The following is a 21943-nucleotide window of genomic DNA, read 5'->3' as shown; positions in this document are numbered from 1 at the left end:
CTGGAGGAAATCTTTGGAAACAGAATCAGGCAAGTAGACACATTATGTTTTCACACTGAGGCCTCTGGGAAAGCAAGTCCATGGTGTGACTTTACTTATTATGGTTGAGTCTGCTTGTTTTTTGAGTTTATCCTAATTCATTTGAGTTGTTCTGACTCACCTTTCCTTTTGTAAAAATATACAAATCCAACATTTTATGAGCTAAACTTGTAAATAAACCATAGTAAAGTAATTTCCCCCATGCTGGTTAACTTTTTATTTCCTGTTTTTTATTCTATTCTTAATTATTCAAGGAGTTTTACAATGCACATCCGTTTGTTTTATCAAATACAAGTTCACTCACACTTGTTTGAATTCCTATTTTAATGTTATGATTTAACAATATGGCTCCAACAAAGACACACAAATTGCACCCTTTGCATAAGAAGTGGTTGCTGACATGACATCCTGTGGGTTTTTTTTTGTGTAACTTGTGCAGGAGACAACACAGAGCTGTAAATACTCGCGGGCAACATAAAGACAGATAAGGTAAACTGAGATTGTCCAGGTGACGTCGCACTGACGCTGCGCCGAGGTTGGTGCAGACTTCCTGTTTTGTGGCGAAGCAGTTTTCAGTGTGATGCTCTTGTGGTTTGAGTAACTTTAGGCTCACGGTGTTTTGCAGCAACTGGAAGCAGCTTCCTGTCTATTCCTGTGCACTTAAATAGAGACTTTTGTTCATAATCTTATCTCCAAACTGCATTAACTTTTCTTGTTAATCATCATTCTTATGATAATGTCAAACACTAATAATTACTGGACGGGCACAAGGGCCCGAGGGGTCAGAGGGCCCCTGAGTCAGAGTTTGAATATGTCTTGTGTAAAAGTCAATCAAACAATTACAAACAGACAAAACAGAAGAGTACAAAGACACACAAAACGACTACATATTTCCACTCTTTATATTTGCACTTTTTCCTACTTTGTACTGCAACTGCTACGCAACAATTTCCCACGGGATACATAAAGTTATATCTATATTTGTCAAATGGACGCAAAATTATGCAGTGAGAGATGCAAAATGACAGCAAAATGACTACAGAGACCCAAAACAACCACCAAGCTATTCAAAACAACTACATTAGGATGCAAAATGACCACAAACAGACCCTAAACGACAATAAAGAGACTAAAAATGACCACAAAAATATCAAAAAACGACAACAAAGACACAAAAAAAGATATTTTATGTAAGAGGGGTGGGAGGGGGGGGCTTTTATGTGTCTCATAATTGTCTCATAATCCTTCCATGACACTAACAGCATAAGGGAGTACAAGGTTAAAAGAGGTGGAAGGGTGACAGTGAACTGTGAGCTGCTGACTGACATTTACAGTACAACAACCCCTTTTTTAAAAGCCACACCAACTTCACATTTCCTCTATTTGCAGCTCCAAGATGTTCACACTGTGTCCACGTTAGCGCAGAGGACACAAACGGCTGCACCGGAGCATGGAGCTGGTGTTGGTGCTGCACGGATTTGAGTACACGGCGAAGGACGGTCACCTCGTGTCCATCAAGCCTGATGAAAGCTACGTCCTGGTCTCCAAAACGAATGAGCACTGGTGGCACGTCCGCAGAGACCAGCACACCAGACCCTTCTATGTCCCCGCACAGTATGTGAAGACGCTTAGTGAGGACTCTCCTGGTCCCAATAAGGTGGACTCACCTGAGTGTGTGACTCACATTAAACCAGAGGACACGACTAATATAACACCAGTGATTCGTGCATCTGCTCCGGATGCTTCGAGGGAGACTCACCGGTTCTCCACTTTTGGTTTCTGTGAGAACATACCAGATGTGAGGCCCTGTGAGAACATACCAGATGTGAGGCCTTGTGAGAATCCAGAGGAGGAACCAACCACCAGCAGCTTTGCACACAACCAGGATAATATACAGACACACAGTTCAGCAGAAGGCTTTTCTTTGACGTCTGGACAGGTGAATGCTGACGGCCTGCAACTATATGCAAAATCTCATCCTGTGCCAAAGGTCCAAAACGGACAGAGACAGCCTGAAAACTCCCCGCAGGATGAGAAAGTAGAACAGCCACAAACGTTTGTACTCGATGAGGATGAGGACTTCCCTTCACCCCCTAATTCTCCCATATACGACACCATACCGGTGCTGAACTTCCCAGAATGTTCTGAGCTGCCCGGTCCCGTTGCTTCAGATGACACGTTAATGATTGAGCAGCAGAACTTAAATCAAGATGCAGAAGTTACTCCTCCTACAGATGAAGATCCCATTGACCAGGTAAGATTGTCATTTTCATGTTATTTATTCATCATTCAGTCTGACTCGTGAGATCAACACGTGTCACTGTGGTTTTACAGCCAGCAGGTGGCGCATTTTCATCACATCAAAAGGTTGTGCTGCTTCAGTACAGTGAGAAGAAGTTTTTAATGTTTTATTGTCTCACAACTTTGAATTAACAGATTTAAAGTGTTTTTTTTTGCCAACAGAAACCTTTTATGTCAATGTGAAAACATATCTCTACAAAATGATCAAAATGAATTACAAATAAAAAATACACATTACATGTAATAGTATTCATAAGGTGAGTGTCAAGAGGTTTTCCATTGGCTGCAAGTTTCTGTAAGTGGGTGGACATTTTAAAAACTCTGAGAAGAATACGGGTCAAGTGTAATATTTAAAGTGTAAAACTTGTTGTTGTTCACTCAAAACCTGAGGAAAAGAACAGAGCTATTAGCAACATAACAACAAAGTATTAAAAAGATAACTACTCATCGTAATCACAAGTGCATTTAAATATTGTGATTCATCAAAGTGGAGCTAATTCTAACTACTCTACATAGTTATCAGTTAATTAATATGTTAATTCACATGTTGGGTAGTCCATAACAAGGAATCATTTTATAAACAATACAAGTTTTCTGTGTAGAATCTTAATCTGAAAGAAACTGGAGCTGATAGTGGAGTAAAGAGTAAAATATTTCCCTCTAAACTGTGGAGTAGAGGTATAGCATGAATGGAAGTGCCTCAAAATAGTCTATTTAACATTTAAAAGTACAAATTATATCCTACTTATTATATCAACAATAAAAGTACTCATAATTCAGAAAACAGCCCCTCTGAGTGATGTACTAGTATGATATATATTATATTATTACTGGATTATTACACTTTACATACTGTTGGGTAGGTTAATCTATAGAAATGCATCATCGTATGTTTTGTCCAGAAAGTAAATAATGTATGTCAACGTGAACGCACTGGAGAAGAAAAGTACAATATCTCCATCTAAAATGTAGCGAAGTAGAAGTACAAGAACATAAAATAGAAGTACATCGAATTTATACTCCATCGATCTGTATTGCCCTAGAGCCACAAAAAGGCTTTGAGCTAAACAGCAATATTCACACAAACGTTAGTACTTTAAAAGACTAATTATGTGTAAAATCCCCTTTAACAACAGTCCTTGAGTAATCGGCTTGTTTACTTTCCACTAATGAGTAGATTTTGTTAGATTTGAGTAGATTTTAGCGGTCGTCTGACTGAATCACTTGTTGATTGTCACACTTGTTTTGCAGTGGAGCTCCAGACTTTTTTAGAATAACGTATTGGTTGAGTTCACAGCATCCGTGCCAGCTCATTAGCATATGAATAGCCGGCCGTCCCCTTCATGACATTTCAATGGGCGAGGAAAAGAGGTGCTGAATACCTCAGTTTAAGGCGAAAGTCTGCGGGCGTGGAGTCCCCTTTTCTTTATTACCTGCTGTGTATACTTTACTTTCGGTGAGTAGTTGAGGAAGAAGTGCAGACAGGAGGAGGGTTTGTTATCAACTTTTTAGCGTTGGTAAAATTTGCCGCACAAGCCAATGATGTAACTCGAGAGAACAGGTTAGAAACAGGTAGTGTCGGCTTGTTCCGAGGAGAGGAACGAGTTAACCCGAAAGCCGACGGCCACTCCTCCACCTGCAGCTGCTACCTGGTTTCTCCAGCGCCGACGACGATCCTGAGAGTTGTGATTAACCGAAAACGATGAGACATTTGCGAACATAAAAGCTCGCCTTGCCTGCTTCCCCGGTTGGATGTAGTTGAATACAAACAACTACTTTTTGCTTCGGGTAAGTTTCACGGCCATTGTTGTTTGCACCTGTTGCAAGGTTACGAGACACGAGTGAGTTTGTCAAGTGTTTGGTGAGATTTCCATCCGTCGTGTGTGTGTGTGCGCGCGCACGCGCGTGCGTGTGTGTGTGTGAGACACTGTAACGAGTGCAGCCTCTCCCAGTAAACCCAGTGACTGTGTGCATCCTGTTATTACCAGCACAGTGTGTTGCTTTAGTGGGAGGTTTGCATCACTTTAAACACAGTTAGATGTATGAATCCCCTGCGTTTTTAACACTCGTTGTAGTTACTGCGTTTCTATTTCAGCATGAATGAATGAGCTCCAGGACTGTAGACGTGCCAGGACCCCTCAAGTGCAGTACCCCCCCACCCCTACAATGGAGGGCCGTCTCCATGGTGAGGAGGGGGGGTCTGGCCTGACTCCTAACAAGCAGGGCTTTAGAGCTTTTAGTGCCAGCCCTGCCATGCAGTTGGCGTGTGTGTGCATGTGTAATGTGCAGAACTTGCAATTAGCCCCCGAATGTAGGTCGCTTAATATCAAGGGCATGTGGGCTGTTTCTTTGGTCTCTGGTGGGAATGTTAAGATTGGCAAGTGGATGACAAATCCAGTTGGGATTGGGAAATCCAAAGTTTGGTTCATTTTACAGCTTGCAGATAAAACGTACTTAAGTGCATGACGAGGCCTAGTTTTAGTTTTATGGTGACGTTCTTCTCCTTGTGGGGCCTTTACATCATGTTGCAGTGATTATTATAGCTGTTTATGGCACCAGTGTGTCTGTACTCACTGCAAGAACCTCTCTGAAGCTCCATGATGAATATTAAACATGCCCGATGAATCTTTATCACTCAAAAGTTTAGATAATTGTCAGAAGGTCTCCATTGGTCTTTTGGGGACAACAAAGAGAAAAGTGACCCTCTGTTTTTGTCCTCTTGTGCACGCTGCAGCCGATGGGATTATTATAAAGCTGAACGGCCGAGGCCGCTCTTCCATATTGTGAGAGGATCCGTAGCTTCGTCGAGAGCAAGAGTACAGTGCTTTGTCAAACAGATTGAATCGAATGCCAAGAAACTGCTCCAACAGGTAGCGTGAGAGTGCCTCGTCAGACCTCTCCGAGCACGTCTGCCTGACTGAACACGAGTGTCCATCAAGTGAGTGCGAACAGGTGTAGCTTTCCGCTTCCAGGACGAGTCTTTCATTCTTTGGTGAAATTGTATAACTGAGAACATGCGTTTTGCTATTTAACCAGTTGAGCTTGTCTCGGGTTGAGCAGCCTTCATGTCACACAGGTGTGTGCAGGTGTTTCACCTGAACTGTTTGTTCTGAAAGCACCTCGTGTACCATGTGAGAGACAGTAAGTTTCCGCTCGATGTATCGCATTCTAATCACAGAGCTCAATGGTCGTTTAACACCATTCTGTCTGGTCAAGAGTCTTTGGACGATATTGGAAATCCCTTCAGGACAGAAGGTTGTGCTGCTGAACGAGCCTCTTGGTTTCTCAAAGACAGCTGGAGTGTTTATTTCTCAGAAAAACAAAAGCTGAGCTCTTTGAGTCCGATGCACATGAGAGGCAGGCGTAAGAGTATGTTTCATAAACAATATGATTATTGTGTGCTCACACCCAGCATGCAAAGCAAGAAGAGAAAGCAGAAACGTCTCTGAGACAACTTGCAGCTCGTCTTTGGAGTTGCATGAGATATGTGTACGGGAATGTCTTTTATGCAATTAGTATTTGTGAAATGTTTTGGTTAAGTTATAATGACAGGTTTATTGCAGTGATCAGTTGAATACAATGGTGCTTTGTTGCAGTTATTAATGCAAACAAGAAGCTTCTCGGAGGCAAAAATCACAGCTGAAGTCCTGAATACTTCGGTTTTCCGTTTCTCTGCATGCAGACTGTGGATATCTACTTTCACCTGCAACTAAATGTCAAGGTGGCACCCCTTGCAAAAGAGTGGGAGTCACAGTTGCCTCAGAGAGCTTTGCAACAACTGCTCCTTTTGATATTTCCTCTTCTACTCAGAAAACACTTCACCCACACAGAGTAAGAGTGAGAGGAATCTGTGAGGCATGCAAACGTGGCCCGGAGTGCAAAGATAAGAACATGATAAGCTGATGGATTCCACATTGGGTCTTTTTTTGGGGAGTTATCCTGGATTCTGGGCCATGAGGAGTGTGATGTAAGAGGAGGCGGAGCCAGATTGATTCAATAGCTCGACTGTGTGCTATGTGGCGTGATTTGGGCCCCAAATTGGTGCTCCATTGTTTGATTGGATGAGTGCTAATGTGGTTAAGTAATCAGGCAGATTGCTGCTTCGTGCATTGCTGAGGGGAGAGCGTTGTCTTCTCCACGTATACGGATGGAAATCAAGCTCGAAAACAGCTTGTAAGGTCTTAACGCAGTTGGTTAAAAGCAGTGCTACCAGATATCCATTTGCATCTTCCAATTAAAACAAGATAAATAGAAACAGTTTTCCCTAGCAGAGAAAACTCTGCTGTAATCTCACAAATCAGACATACCTGTATAAACGTTTTCAAGGTTTTTCCAAGGCACGTTTGAATGGCAAACTATAATCTGTCCAGACACTTAAAGGAGACATTATTATGCTCAATTTCAGGTTCATACTTGTCTTTTGGGTTTCTACTAAAACATGTTTAAATGCTTTAATGTTAAAAACTCTTAATATTTCTCATACCGTCTGTCTGAATGTACCTGGATTCACCCTTTGTCTGAAATGCTCTGTTTTAGCGCGATGCTAGTCAACAGCATGGGTCCATGTTTACGTCCTGTCAGCTGATGTCATCCACCCACACACTGGTCTCAATGATCACGAACTGTGTTTCTGCACGGAACGAGCGTTTCGATGCTTTTATAGTATTTGTAAAGCACTTAAACCTGCTCTTTAATAAAAAATAAAAAAATAAGTTTTTACGATATGGGAACTTAAATGTGAAACGTTTTCCAGGAAGCATTGATTCATCACAGCCGTGACACATGCTGGAACTTCGAAAGCAATCGGCAAGCACAGATGTAGTAGTATATGAACCCAAGAGTTACCCACAAAGCCTCAGGCCTAATGTGAGATTAACCCGACAGTCTCAAAAAACTAAAACAGCCACAAAGCGTCCGCCCGCTGTCTGCAGACTCGCTCGTGTTGCCCCATGAAGAAGGAAGTGATGGTCTCACAACAATTGGCCCTGAAACCAGACTTCCTGTTTCGAGCCTCGTGGACTCGTTTTAACAACACGCAGTCTCATCAGAATGGCCGGTCAAAAGCAGCACTCCCACAACATTGTGGGAAATTATTGCTTCCCTTATTTTAGCCCATTCTTGGCTGAGTGACCTACTGTAGCGTAGCGGGTGGAATACTGTACACTGGACAGCAGCTACTGACCATGAAGATAAAACAAAGTAGCTTTTTGTGTTTTCTTGTTCTGTAACATTCTCTTTTGAGTATAACGCTCAACTAAAGGGCATGAATGTAGTTTCCATGCAGACATTTCCTTCATCATTTAGGCACACAAGCAGGAAGTAGGTTAAAGTGACCTGCACAGTTTCTCTTGCTCCCTCTATCTAACTCTCTTTATTGTCTCTTTCTGCTTTTGGCTCCACAGACAGTTGCCCTCTGCCCCCCTACCCTGTGCACAGCAATTTATGCATGTGAACACACACACACACACACACACACCTCTCACACACACACACACACAGCCTCTTCCTGCTGCTATTGTACCAGAGCTCACAGTTCTTCTTTTCTATCTGGGCTGCAACTGTCACAGCTGCTGCGAGAGGAGGAGGAGGTGCACGTTGAGGGCTTGCTCATGTATGTGCGTTTGCCTCTCTCCCATCACAAGTTGATCGAACGCGGTCGCACGCTCGAGCCACTTCAGTTCGGCATCCTTTTGCATGTTTGGATACATGGCTCCTTTTCGATAGAACGAATTAAACATGGTGGACATGTACTCCAGGGTCTGGTCAGGTCACAGCGCCAAGCCGGACTTGACTCTCCCGGTGGTTCCTCAGGTAGGCCATCACCACGACATCAAAGCGCTTCTTTATTGCTACATTGTAAATTTGGAGTCTCTGTGGTCAGCGTGCTTTATATGACTTTGTGTTTTGATGACAGTCCTGCTTCCGGCTTCGCGTAAACATGCCACCCCTGCACTTGTTTCTTTTCCTGTACTGAAGTAAAGTGGTATAAATAGTGAACTGATGGTGTCGCTTAAAAGCTCACTCTCTCAATGTTGGTTTTAGATTTTTAGTTTTGATGTTAGTGAACACTTTCATGTGGTCTTCAGTCTCTAACGTGTCTTTTGTATCTGAAAGACGCAGCGAGAAACTCTGAATTCATGCGTTTAGGTCTGAATTCTATAGTTTCGTTTGTCGACATTTTGTGATATTGGGAACAAGACTAACTCTTTATATCGCAACAACCAGACCAGAGAACTATAGTTATGATGTGTAACATAATAGTGATACATACAGTGCATAGCTGCGTCAAAATACAAGAGTGACTGAACATTTTAGTGCTCAAATTGTTCCTTTTCTTCCGAAGGTTTGTGTTTTATAGTCAAGACAACAGGCAGACAATACAGACTGAGCAAAATGTAAAAGTACTCCTTCTGCATATGCGTGACATTGCTCAATATGTGAGCATCATTGTAAGTTAAATTTGTACTTCTGGTCGAGGTGGAGCTAGTTCTATGTGAGGTTTTCTCAGCGGTTCCAAACATAGAGGTCCGGCCCCTCATAGGAGTCACGATATGAATCATAGAGGTCATGAGACGGTTAATGAGGTCGGAAAGAAGAAAATAAAAGTTCTTTGACAAAAAGTTGGAATCATGTTTTCGACTCCTCTTTTTTTTTTGCGAAATAATGAAACTTGTTTAACCTTGTGCAATCATTCAAATGAAACTATCTAAGAAGTTCAGAAGGAAAACATCTGGTAGAACTTTTAGGAAGGTTTGAAACCGGTTTAATTTTTGAAAATGTATTTTATAAAATATGATATTTTTGTATGTAAAGTCTAGAAAAGTATTAACTACAGCTGTCAAATAGAGGTAGTGGAGTAAAAAGCACAATACTTCCTTCTGAAAAGTAGCATCGTAATAAAACATTTAAAAAAAAGTGAAGTACCTCAAAATTGTACTGAAGTTGTGTACCAGAGTAAAGGTACTTGGACTGATATATTTGCAGGCTAGTACTCTGTGGTATTCTCTTTCAAAGCGATGACAATCTATCACACATTTGCATCATAGTGTTTGTTGATCTCTTTGTACAGTTTTCCTTGCATTGCATGCTGGGGGCATTCCAGCGTAGCTATTTCAGAGATCAATGATGCAGCTCTTTCATTTCCTCTGTCTGCCTCTGTGGTTTGGAATCAATGTGTTTAGGGGTCAGTTGTCTGGTTGTCCGCGTCGACAGCCTCGTGGTCAGATTGAGATCAATGATGAAGCAAAGTGATAACACTGAAGAGACGGATGAAAAACACAGCTGATCGTGAAATCCATAATGTGGAAATGCTATTTATGTTAACCACTTTAATCTATATAAGTATTCAAATCCTTCACAATACCACAATTTATAAATACTCCGTTACAAGCAAATGTATTCACAGTACAGAAGTATTATCAGCTAAGTATAACAAGTACTCACACAGGAAATGGTCACTCCCTCTGATGGTGTTGTATTATACATATTCTACATACATATATATATTATTATACATATAACGATTATTAATACAGTACTGATGTATCAATGTATAAATAGCATTTTAGTTGTGGTCGGGTTGAGGTGGAGCTGATTTTAACTGCTCTATAGACTGTTTATGTCTATAATTACGTCCTAAAACCTATTTTTCTAAAACAAGTGAAAGGATCGAGTTACTGGTGACTTGTTCAGGTCCTGTGCCTTCACCAGTAGGCTATCCTGACCCTAACTTCAACCACTCGTCTCCACCTAAACCAGCTACGCAGGGCGGGTCTTGCCAAGAAGACTAGTGGGATTCATAATTACGCCAACGGTACACATAAAAAATGTCCGCCACTCTGACCATCCTGCAACAAACGAATGTGAATGTCTGGTCTACTCTGTTCTATTTCTACGGTGGGAATATTAGAACTCATCTTTAAAGAAACAACTCAATTACAGACTTAAATGACTTGATAAGGAGATTTTGTGCACTGAACAAAGCATTACAATGTTTGCCTCTGGTGTTGTAAGGCAAGGCAAGGCAAGTTTATTTGTATAGCACATTTCAACAACAAGGTAATTCAAAGTGCTTCACATAAAACCATTAAAAGCATCAAAACATAAGGCAAAAGAGATTTAAAAAACAATTAAGAACATACATTGAAACAATAAAAACAGTCATTGAAACACTCTAACCCGGCCTCCCTGAGGTCTTATTTAGCGCGGGACTCCAACCCCGCCTCTGGACTCTAACCCGGACAATTGGACGCGGGACTCTAACCCCGTCTAAACGCGGGACTCCAACCCCGTCTCGGGACTCTAACCCGGCCTCTCTGAGGTCTTATTTAGCGTGTAGAAGTATAAAGTAGAATAACAATGAAATAGTCAAGTAAAGTACCTCAAAACTTTACTTAAGTACATTACACGAGTACATGTACTTAGTTTCCACCAGTGCCTGTTGGCATCTCTGACATGTCTCTTCAGTAAAGCACTGCACATTTATCAGAGTGATGAACGGATGCAGCTCGCACACACACACACTCACACACACACACACACACACACTCACACACAGATGGGGCTCAGGCCTCGGTAAATATAGACCATGAGGCTATAGCTGAGAGACAAGAGGTAGTTAGAGCGTCGTCTGAAAGAGTGCAGTGCCATCATGAAGTCGTATGAAAAGCTCTGCGGGGCGACGGGGGTGAGGAAGAGTTGCCTCAGTGGAGCCCAGGAGAGAAAAGATCACATTGTTTTTATCCTGGCAGGGGTCATTTCAAGTGTAATGGTGACACTTTTCACTGTGCAACAGTTTCAGAGTGCTGAGGACAGAGGCAGCCTTTCATCACATCGCAGTTTCACTCTTAATTGTTGCTCTTTAAACAAATGAGTTGTGATGATTTGCATTGCGTGGCAATACCTGATGATGGGAACCTAGTTTTTCTTTGTCTTTGTTTTATTTAATCCAGCATTCATCATGGTTATTTTAGCAAAACACACACACTTAAAACCTCTGGACATTGTTTTCACGCGGGACCATTGCACTGTTTTGTGTAGGTGTTTTTGAAAAGGAGAATTAGGTAATGATCATTATTGTGGAGGGAACGCCTCTGTGGTGTGTCTTTTTTTGTTTTCAGCTGTGAGCTACTTCCTGTGCTATGGTGCTCTGTCAGATGCGGAAGGGTGACATTATTCAGATCTATGCTGTAGTGAGAGCGGCGGGGCTGAAGCCTGGTACTTGACACAGCTGTAACCTTGTACACCAAACACTTTTTGCAAGCTTGTTTTACTAAAAAATGTCTTTACCACATTATCTTTAGTTCTTGTTCTGTAGAAACACCTGTGCCTGTACTTGAGTTTCTCCATCTCTATTTTTTTGGCCTTCCCACAGGTGGAGAATGAAAGTCTCCGGTCAGCCGTGTACGTCAATGTAGCACAACTTCGGCAAAGCATCTCCGAGTCTCCCCCCTCGGCTCCCTCGTCCTACTCTCCCTCCTACCTCGACCCAGAGGGATGGGAGGCGCACGTTGACCGAGACAGTGGACAGGAGTACTACTACCACCCGTCCACGGGGCGCACCACCTGGGACAACCCCTTTCTAGACTCCCCCACGGACCCTGAGCCACCTTGTTCCCCCTCGCCTCCTCAATCTCCCGCCCTGTCTCCGGCCGCCGCCTCGCCGCCTGCGTGGATCTCCGACTGGGAACAGTTGGTGGATGAGACCAGCGGTCGCCCCTACTTCTACAACGCAATGTCTGGGAAGACGTCCTGGGAGCACCCGGAGCAGCTGAGCCCGTACCCCGCTCTGATGGAGCCCATGAGCGTGCACAGGTTTCACGAGGACGGGCTGGTAAGGACTGCCTGGCTGCTCTACTTAGCCTCCCTCTCTGTCTCCTGTTTTAGCTTCACCCTGGGGAAAGCTGTAAATACGGTCTGCTTTTAATGGAATTAAATCCCCTGCACCTACATAGCAGACAAGACTGGTTTTCATTAGGAAAGCTCACAGTTCCAGTGCAGAATGTCCCCAACATAGTGCCCCTAAGTATAAAAGACATTTGTCCTCAATTTATTTTATTACTATTCCGGACAGTTTCAAGAGAGATCGTTCAAATGCTCCACTTTATATGACACATTATTCAAACATTCGATGGTTTTCAGCTGTTTTTCCTCACAACGCAAGCAACTAGTGACCCCTTTTTCTGCCCCTTAATGGCTTTTGTGAGCTAGAAAGAAGCACTTTGAGGCCACGGAAATGCTGTGAGTTATTTATCAAAGTCATGGAAAAGTCATTGAGTATCTGGGTCATAGTGGGAAAGTATTCATTTGCCATTATTCAGTGAGATTTAGCAACATTTCAACACAAAGACCAGTGTCAGGTCTAGTGATCACTGCAATGGTTTGATTAAAGGAATAGTTTGGCATTTTAGGAAATACACTTATTTGCTGTCTTGTCAAGACTTCGATGAGAAGATCGACGCCACTCTTGCGTCTGTACGTTAAATATGCTAAGCTTAGCTTAGCACAATGACTGGAAACAGAGGGAAATAGCTAGCCTTGCTCTCTACAAAGGTCACAAAAGCCGTGTACCAGCACCTATAAAGCTCCACAGAACAACAAGAATTAACTGCACCAAAGGTCAAACAAAGAGAACATCACTCATTCGTTAATCTGCACTAAAACTCACAGATGTATTTACATACGTGTGTTTTCATGTTCGCTGTGTTTCCCTCCCCAGCCTCCTCTACCCGATGAGGACTACCCCTCACAGGAATACTCAGCTGCTGATCAGCCGGAGGGATACGAGGATCCCCCACCTAAAGAGTACACCCTCAGTCATGTGAGCCAGACCATCATCCCCCGGGCCAACTTGGACCGCAGCACCCCGGCTGGTTGGAACCTCAGTGTGGAACCCAACGGGACCTGGGTGTTCACCAATGAGCACTCTCCAGAGCAGGTAGCTCCATGGAGTGACAGAGGAAGATGAAGTACAGTTAAGATAGACTTCAATTAAGAGATATTTCTATGCTATTTGATTGCAGAAAGCACTTTAGTTTGAAGCGTGCAGATGCTTTTATAATAGTAAAATAATGTAATAATCAATAAAATAATCACATAGGGAGCAGAAAAGTATTGTGCAACTCCTTTAGGTCCCCTACCTCAATCTTATTGTTACTATCACTGTAGGATATTCTTTTAATTCAAAAGCATTCATATTTTCACATAATATGAATAGATTATATTGGAAACAAACTTTTTACATGTTAAGCTATTTTGGATTAAAGTAATTTTTCTTTCTAGTGAGTCAACTAAAGCTGTGAAAATACTTAAAAGCTATTTTTTATTTGGGAAATCAAACAGTGAGTTTGAATCATCTCTAACAAAGAAATCTTTGTTGTGCCACAGTGGATCAAGTCTGTGGATGATCGAGGGCAGACCTACTACTATCTGAGAGACGGCTCCAGGTCTCAGTGGACCCTGCCTGAGGTAAAGGTCCCTCGCTGCACACGGGGATCAATCATTTGTTCATGATGCACAGTAGAAGTATAGGTGCCATTCAGGACACAAAGTCTTAAATGTACTCTCGTCTGAAGTCAAACAGGTCCCTCAGGGTTTCAAATACTTTAACTATGACTAAACTAAAATGTGTTCTGGTCCCTTCAGGTCCCTGTAGCTGCTGGTCAGTTCAGGATGGAGAATGGCGTCGAGGCAGGCAATCTGTCGGTCATCAAAAGCTGGAGGCACACCATGGGACCTGGACAGCTCAGCTTGGCCCAGGATGAAGGGGTACCCACATTCATACTTTCACACACACACACACACACACACACACTCACTCAGACCTGCAGGTACATGCGTATGCTGTATCACTCATCCAGGGTGTAACCGCAAAGCTTAGACAGAACGCTTTAGTCAGCCAGAAGAAGTGAGGGCACTCCCAGGTTTTTAAACCCTTATTTAGCAAGTCAAATCAACTGCAGTGTGCACTCGTATTTACGGCAACAGCTTGAGGTAAGAGCTGCGGGGGGAGGGGAGGGCTGCTGGATACAAGTGCAGCCTTCTTCCTACCGAGCAGTCAGGGGTTCAACACCTTGCTCGAGGGCACAACAGAAGAATAGGGCTGGCCTCTGTGTTTTTTACGTAAAAAAGAAAAAACGTGATCTGATCCCGTAGTTGTGTTTGTAGATGTGTCTCCTAGTTGTGGTTGAATTTGGCACATACAATGTGGGGATACACACGAACTGGCCAAAAGTATGTGGAGAATTGTGTGGGAGAATTCCCAACACATGTGATTGTTGGACAAGTCATTCCAAAATAATGGGCACTGATCTGCTGCTATAACAACCTCCACTCTTGTAGGAATGCCTTACTGCAAGATGTTATAACCTGGCTTCCATTCAGCCACTAGAGTGAGCAGTACGGGCACTTTTAACTTTCACTCTTTGACTTTTTCTCACAAGCTGCCGGTACTTTTTCCTCCTGCTCCATATTAGGTTCTTGTGGTGATTCATATTAAATGTCATGTCTCATAAACCGTACGATGATGAAAACAATGTGGACATCATCAGGACAAGCTGAGACACGGGGAAGGGGGGTTTTGTAATCTATCAATAAAAAGTTCACGTCCTTTTTCTAAAAATAATTGGTGAACTGTTCGTCATAACTCGTCAAAAACATTTTCTTGAGGGAGGACACAAAAAAACAATCTAGGGTGTTTTATCTACTGTGGAACTTCATGATGTAATAGTGATCGCTGATACGGGCCGGTACACATGCCAACATGTGAATAAGGAGAGTACTAGCACTTGTTCTTTTCCTCTTCAAGCACTGATGATTAGTGGCCTGCAGGCAGCATTCGCTTCAGCCCAAAATGATTCGATGGGGTTGAGGTCAGAGCTCTGCGCAGACCAATGAACTGCTTCCACATCAAACTGGGAAAAACCAACAGGAAAGGGATGCACATAGTATGCTGGAGCATTAAGACTTTCTTTACTTAAAACTCGAGGAGTCCAAACTGTGATAAACTCGTTCGGTCTTAAAGTGTCTGTTTTTTTCAGTTGTGATGACTATGGAGGCCTGTTTAAAAGAAGCTCCAGTGATTTTTATATATTTATTGAGGCATAAACACAACCACAGAGGAAAACCATATGAATGAAAGAATTAAGAAAGCAAAAGGACGATGTGTTGTGATGCTATCATCACTGAGTTTTCCTTCACAATCACAGCTACTCTAGAGACCAGGCGTACGCCGTTCAAAGAAATGTAAATGTGGTTGTTATTCTAAACTAAACCTTATTCTGTTGTTCAGAGGCTCATACCAACTCACAGGAGGAAGACGTCCGACTACAGCAGCGAGAGCTCCAGCACAGGAAACTCTCCAGAGACGCAGCACAACGTGAGTGGAATCCGTCAGTCTGCTGATATTTGTTACTCCAGAATAACTCAAGGCTGAAAGAATACCCAGTTAGCTACTAGCACTTATTCAGCACTGTGAGCTGCCTCGTATCTGAACGGTGTTCTGTCTCTCTCTTAAGGCTTTTGGGTTTAGACCCTGGAGAAACCCCTATTATCTGACCTCCAGGTGGCTGCGCTATAATGTGGGTTGTTGGTTTGAGCGCTCGCCTGAGCTCGACTCATAGATAGCAGCGTCTATCTATGACGGGTGGAAGGTGTGACTTTAAATCACTCACGGAGCGTTTGTTTCATTCCCTGCGTCAAAGTGCATGGATTCCCTCTGCTGGGACGCATGTTTTCAACCACACTGCCCACCTGATAGACCTGCTGTTTATATTCCTCATGTGTCCTGCTGTATTCAGGTAGCTCAGGAGCTACTCCACCGTAAACCTCACTTCAGATTTCTGACTTTTACATGTACAATGCACAACCAACGTACGGATGTACGGATGGACAACCCAAAACCATTAGTCACAAAGTGCTTCACAGTCAAAGAAATAAAATAATATCAGGTAGAATCAAATAGATAAAACATAAATACACAAGGGAAACAGTCATAAGACAGAAGTTGAAACATGAAATACCACATGCTACATGAATGCTTGTCTAAACAGGATGTTGCCGGTGTGGAGGAATAAAAGCAGATTGTGCATTTTACATTCATTACTCAAAAATCTGCAGTGAAGTGTTCGGTGGATTAGCTCCTGAGCTATCTGACTACAGCAGGACGTGAAACCAACTCATGATCGTACAGTACGTACTTCCTCCCATTCTCGTGATACCTCAGAAAGCCTGGAGGCAATTTCTTTACATTTTGCACAAACGTCCACCTGGACTCAAGGATGAAAGGATAAGAACTGTGACTCGTGAATCCATGTGCTCGTTATGATAATCTCACTCAAATGTCTACTGGATGAGATGATGAAGTGACAGACATGGACTTAAACTGCAAATGGACTGGTTGGCCAACGCATGCAACCAGGAGACGTTGATTCTGTTTCTTCTTATCAACAAATTACACAAAAAGACCAAAACCAACAATCAGTTGATTGAGTGACTCTAAACATAGATGGATGAGGATATTCTTCATATTAGGAATTCATCATCCTGAACGCTGCATGCATGCATGCATGCATGGCTGGACTGATCAAGTTTGTGCTCGACCCAAACCAGAATTGTGTGTCCCTCACATCAACACTTAGCTTGACTTTCTCACTCGAGCGTAACAATTACAAATGGCCCATAAAGAATTCAGATGTTGTGACCGTTTCAGGTGCAGAACTTGGAGAAAGCCGGGATCCTCAACAAAACAAAAGTGTGTGAGAACGGCAAGAAAGTACGGTAAGCTAAATCTTCACTTTGAGGACACGCTCACGTTTCAGTCTTTGTGTGTTTGGAGTCATGTGTCGTCTCCCCCCCCAAAGCGCTCTGTTGCCTTGTTCTGTGTTTCTGACAGTTATTCCCCCATCTGAAGGAAAAACTGGGCCCAGACGTGGACGGTTCTCCACGGAGGAGTGCTGACGTTCCACAAAGACCCAAAGTCTGCAGTGACGGGGGCCTTGGTACGACCTACACTTAAATATTAATAACTGAAGCACTGGCATGTTTGTATGTGGGAGGAAAGTGCGTTAATACGAAGATCTGACACCTGCATGCTGCATTCTCTGCTCATGTTGCATTCTGTGCATTACTGAGAAGGTTGTGATGAGGTGAAAGCTTATAGACAGAATTAGTCACTGACCTTTCCTCTTTTTTTTTGTCTTGAAGCTGCTTTTTTTCCTTCACTTTGGTATCATGTTCTACACCTGAGAAAACAGTTGAAACTTTACACTGCAGCATGTGTGTGACGTCACCTTTATGGGGAGTGACAGCGCGGATGATAAATCCCTCGGGGACGCTCACCGCTTTTGTTTGAACGCAGCTCGTCTCTTGGAATGCGGCGCCGCCAGTTTTGTAAACGGCTGTGTTTGTTTTTTTGTTTTTTTTTCTTCCACGCAGCACAAGACCAATCAGATTGTTCCGGAGGTCACGGTGGACCTGCGAGGAGCGTCGATTGGCCGGGCGTCAAAGGACAAGTCCAGCAAGAAGAATGTTTTAGAGGTGTGTTTGTTTGTTGACATGGAACACAATGCAGCGTGTGCCACGAGCAAATAACACATGTGAAAACACATTTAAAAACTGAGGGGTTTTATGCCTCTCAACTGAAACATGATCTTGTGTATTTATATAAGATATTATAATAAGTGGTCTGGGAATTATCTTAATGTGGTTTGTGATTCATGATTGCTTCCCAATATCTCATTATCTCTCCTCCAGTTAAAAGGCAAGAACGGCGTGGAGTTTTTGATACAGTACGATACAGAAAGCATCATCACAGACTGGCACAAAGTCTTAATGGACACCATACGACAACTGGTAAGTCCGGCCGTCGTCCATAACTGGTACATGAAAATGATCCACGTTAAACTGCAAAAAAATCTCTGGCTTATGAAGTTATTTCTATCTCACAAGTAACAGACAAACTTGACTTAAACAACAAATTTCACTATCAGTGAATTAGCAGGGACAAGTACGTTCAGTGTTCAATGACCCTTAACCCTGTGCTTATAAAATAATCTAGTTTAAAGTGTCTCTGTAAGAACCTGTTAAAAAAGTGCTTTCACCAAAGACAGTTTGAGGAATGATGTACAACATTTGACTGATGGTAGCTGGCAGATTGTGTAATATGGCCTTATTATGAAAAAAAATGTCCAAATGTTCCATTCTACAATGGAGTTACAGACAAATGGGAGATTTTTTGCAGTGTGTGGTCAAGTTTCTGAATTCAGTTTAAAGAAAACGCGATTGTCTTTCTACTTTTTGACAAATCAAAATACTGTTTAATTCAGGTTTAACTGCGGTAATGTTGCAGTCGACGGTGAGCGATCAGTCTGACTGACTCTACTTTGTACGTCTGTCCATCAGGAGTACCTGGACCATCATTCAGAGGACGAGGACGGGGACATATATGAGAAGATCGTAGAGCGAGATGACAAGGTTGCAGGCGGCATTGACAAGCAAAGATGTCAGTAAAAAAACAAACGTATTTCCTTGTTTAAATCTGGCATGAATGATGTCATCGTTCTGACCCAGTTAGACGCATCAGAACCCATTGAGAGCTACACTTATTTAAAAGTCAAACATTGTTTTTGTTTGTTTTTTTAGCCTCCAGGCCGAGCGTCACGCACTCAACCAGCTCTGCAGGAGAGACGGACCAGAAGCGGATTCGAACCAAGCTGATGAAGTTCCTCATGAAGCGGCCCACGCTGCAGTCTGTGAAGGAGAAGGGCTACATCCGAGGTAAACTCAGACACATGACACGAGGTAGGGCTCTTCGGGCTGGGGCTGATTTGAATAGAAGCTGATGGAGAAGTGAGTTTCACTCCACCAGACCTTGAACACTCACACTGTTTGTGGTGATACGTATATATATATATATGTATGTAAACACATCTATATTGAACACACGGACGTTTGTTTTGCAGAAAGACAGCATAAAGAAATATAACATGAAGAAAGACAAAACACAATAATAATAAGACAGTAATCTCCTATATTATACTATAAATATTTATTATTTATTTTGCATTAGATTGTACCACTGCTTATTATGCTGTGTTCTGTCACGGTGTAATCTATACTTTTATCAATACTTGATGTTTGACACATAATCTATAGTTACATGTTGAACTTCTGTTGAACCCCACCAGCTGCATTTCTGTCTATATTTTCTTCTATCTCTGTTATTTATTTTTATTTTCCCAACATAGCTACATGTTCTCAAATGGTGTATTGATTCTGTCTCTATTCATGTCTTCGATGGGGTGATAGTACTGCTACTACTACAACTATTACTACCTCTCTTACTACTACTACTGATAATGTTCTTCCTCCCTGTAGACAATGTGTTTGGTTGCCATCTGGCCACTCTGTGTGCACAAGAGAAGACCACAGTTCCTAGTTTTGTGGAGAAATGTATCAAAGCAGTGGAAACGAGAGGTAATCCACCATGTTTGAGTCACTGCCTGAAGTATTTTTTTTACTTACTGTGTGCAGTGAAGAAGTTGACTTCCTGATGTGTTGATTTGCAGGTTTAGACATCGATGGACTCTACAGAGTGAGCGGGAACCTCGCCGTCATCCAGAAACTACGCTTCAAGGCCGATCATGGTAAATCTTACAAGTTAAATTCAATCAATGACTCCAGATGTAGAAGGATTCACACTGCAGCTCACTGCAGACAGCAGCGCCCCCTGCCGTGCGTTAATGGGCTGTGCACCTGTTTTGTTCAAACAGAGGATCTGGACCTCGAGGACGGCCAGTGGGAGGACGTTCACGTCATCACCGGAGCGCTGAAGCTGTTTTTCCGAGAGCTTCCCGAGCCACTTTTCCCATTCAGCCACTTTAATAAGTTCATCACAGCCATCAGTGAGCAGATTTCTGAATCCATAAATCTAATTTGAACACATTCTATTTGTGTATTCAGTCTAAATACAGACAATGTTTAAAACTAACATGAATGACGGTATTGGTGATTGGTTGATGTTCATTTTGTCCTGTTTTTATAGGGATTCCTGATTACAAAACAAAAGTGTCTTGCATGTACGAGCTGGTCAATTCACTTCCCCCTTCAAATCATGATACCATGAAACTCCTTTTTGGGCATTTACGCAGGTATTTTTTTATTTAAATTTGATCCTTTGCATGTTTCCACCAAACAGTTTGAGAATCTATAACAGATGAATAAATATTGCTGTAAGAGTGTTATTGAATTGACAATACGATCGTCTATTTTCTTCTCTCACAGGGTCATTCAATATGGAGAGGACAATCGCATGACTGTGCAGAATGTGGCGATTGTATTCGGCCCGACTCTGCTTCGGCCAGAGATGGAGGCGTCCAACATCGCCATGCACATGGTCTTTCAGAACCAGATAGTGGAGCTCGTCCTGAACGAATACGAGCGCATCTTCTTCTCCAGCTAAAGCGGTCACAGGCCTCCAGTGCAGAACCTGCACAAACGTCTCAGTGTGCTCAAGTTATTTGAAGTGCTAGATTTACCCTCCATGCATTCACATAAACAGCTTCAGTGCAACATCCAAGATGAAACTCCTCTCGTAAAAATAAGTTAAAGGGCTCTTCAAGTTTTCTTTGCTCAGACTATTTGAGGTTTAGCCACGTAAAAATGAGATTAAAAGGATCTTCAAATGGTCTTTTCTGAGAATATTTGAAGCATTTTTAACCAATGTTTAGTCCAGATTTACTCCGTAGGAGGCTGACACTGTTGGATCTGTCTTTGGCAGTATTGTCTGATTGAGCCACACAAGCTTGTTGCTTGAGTTGAAGAAGGAGTTTATCAGATTACTCGAGCTGTATTAATCTCACAAGTCTCTTTCTGGAGATTTTAATTGTCTATTTTGTATTTTTTGGCGATAATAGAACCCAAGTCAAGCCTGGACGGATGCATTGACGCTCTCCTAAAGAAATGATCAATGAGATTGCTACCATCTTTATTTTAGAAATTTGAATGACATTTAAATATTGTTTTGAATTTTAAATTACAGTATATCACGTATGGCAATAACTGATATTGTGTTCTAATATTGTGTTATTTTTACCCATGAATTGTAATGTAATATAGAAATGTATAATAAGAAATATTAAAACCAACATCTCGCTGTGAAATAGATGATGACATAGAATACTTGTGCAACCTATAGATTATTTTCCACTGAATAAAATGCCATGTCATGCTGTCCTTGAAGAAACTGTATAATAACACCATAGAAATATAAACTAATGATTCATCTTTTTGACGGTACGATCGGTCTGAACATGAAACAGTAGAGTGGATTCTAGAAGAGATGTATGACCTGTAAATAGAAATAGAAGGCATATTCATGCTGAATGTTGTTGAAATTGCACAAGTTATTCCATAATAAAAAAATAACTTTGTAAAAAAGTACAGCTGTTTATTTATTCTTGTCAAAAGGCTCATGAAATTATGTCTGTAAATGAACAACTTAAAAATGGGAGAAATTCACAACTATCTGGTATTTTGAAATTCAAGTACAGAAGTATGATCAACAAAATGTACTTGAACACAAATAAAAGTGCTCTTGCACAGAATT

At 42.1% G+C, this 21943-nt stretch overlaps 1 protein-coding gene across 3 annotated transcripts; it reads left to right on the top strand.

Annotated features, from left to right (window-relative positions):
- Nucleotides 1-1474: 1474 nt before the first annotated feature.
- Nucleotides 1475-21774, top strand: arhgap27 (Rho GTPase activating protein 27). Of its 3 annotated transcripts, XM_076094070.1 has the most exons (17): nt 1475-2293; nt 11714-12172; nt 13058-13276; nt 13726-13806; nt 13984-14106; nt 15629-15715; nt 17048-17115; nt 17249-17336; nt 17773-17874; nt 18091-18189; nt 18739-18838; nt 18979-19113; nt 19714-19812; nt 19905-19982; nt 20109-20240; nt 20381-20486; nt 20620-21774. In XM_076094070.1, exons 1-17 carry the CDS (start codon nt 1490-1492, stop codon nt 20795-20797), a joined length of 2958 nt encoding a protein of 985 aa, XP_075950185.1. In that variant the 5' UTR covers nt 1475-1489; the 3' UTR covers nt 20798-21774. The 3 variants fall into 3 exon arrangements, with proteins under 3 accessions (XP_075950185.1, XP_075950184.1, XP_075950183.1); XM_076094069.1 differs by having other exon boundaries at nt 17054-17115; nt 19905-20240; XM_076094068.1 differs by having other exon boundaries at nt 19905-20240.
- The last annotated feature ends 169 nt before the right edge of the window (nt 21775-21943 follow it).

This window comes from Anarhichas minor, unplaced genomic scaffold (genome assembly GCF_050575085.1).
Source record: "Anarhichas minor isolate MPS153535 unplaced genomic scaffold, ASM5057508v1 ptg000017l, whole genome shotgun sequence".
Lineage (NCBI taxonomy): Eukaryota > Metazoa > Chordata > Actinopteri > Perciformes > Anarhichadidae > Anarhichas > Anarhichas minor.
Note: the sequence above shows the minus strand (reverse complement) of the source record. Positions and strands in the feature narration are given on the sequence as shown.

Bases quoted from the DNA above. Each gene is read 5' to 3' on its own strand.
- arhgap27 (XM_076094068.1), top strand. From the start codon at position 1,490: ATGGAGCTGGTGTTGGTGCTGCACGGATTTGAGTACACGGCGAAGGAC. The intron at 17,116-17,248 runs GTAAGCTAAATC...CCCCATCTGAAG, and splicing joins GAGAACGGCAAGAAAGTACG to GAAAAACTGGGCCCAGACGT. The intron at 20,487-20,619 runs GTATTTTTTTAT...CTTCTCTCACAG, and splicing joins CTTTTTGGGCATTTACGCAG to GGTCATTCAATATGGAGAGG.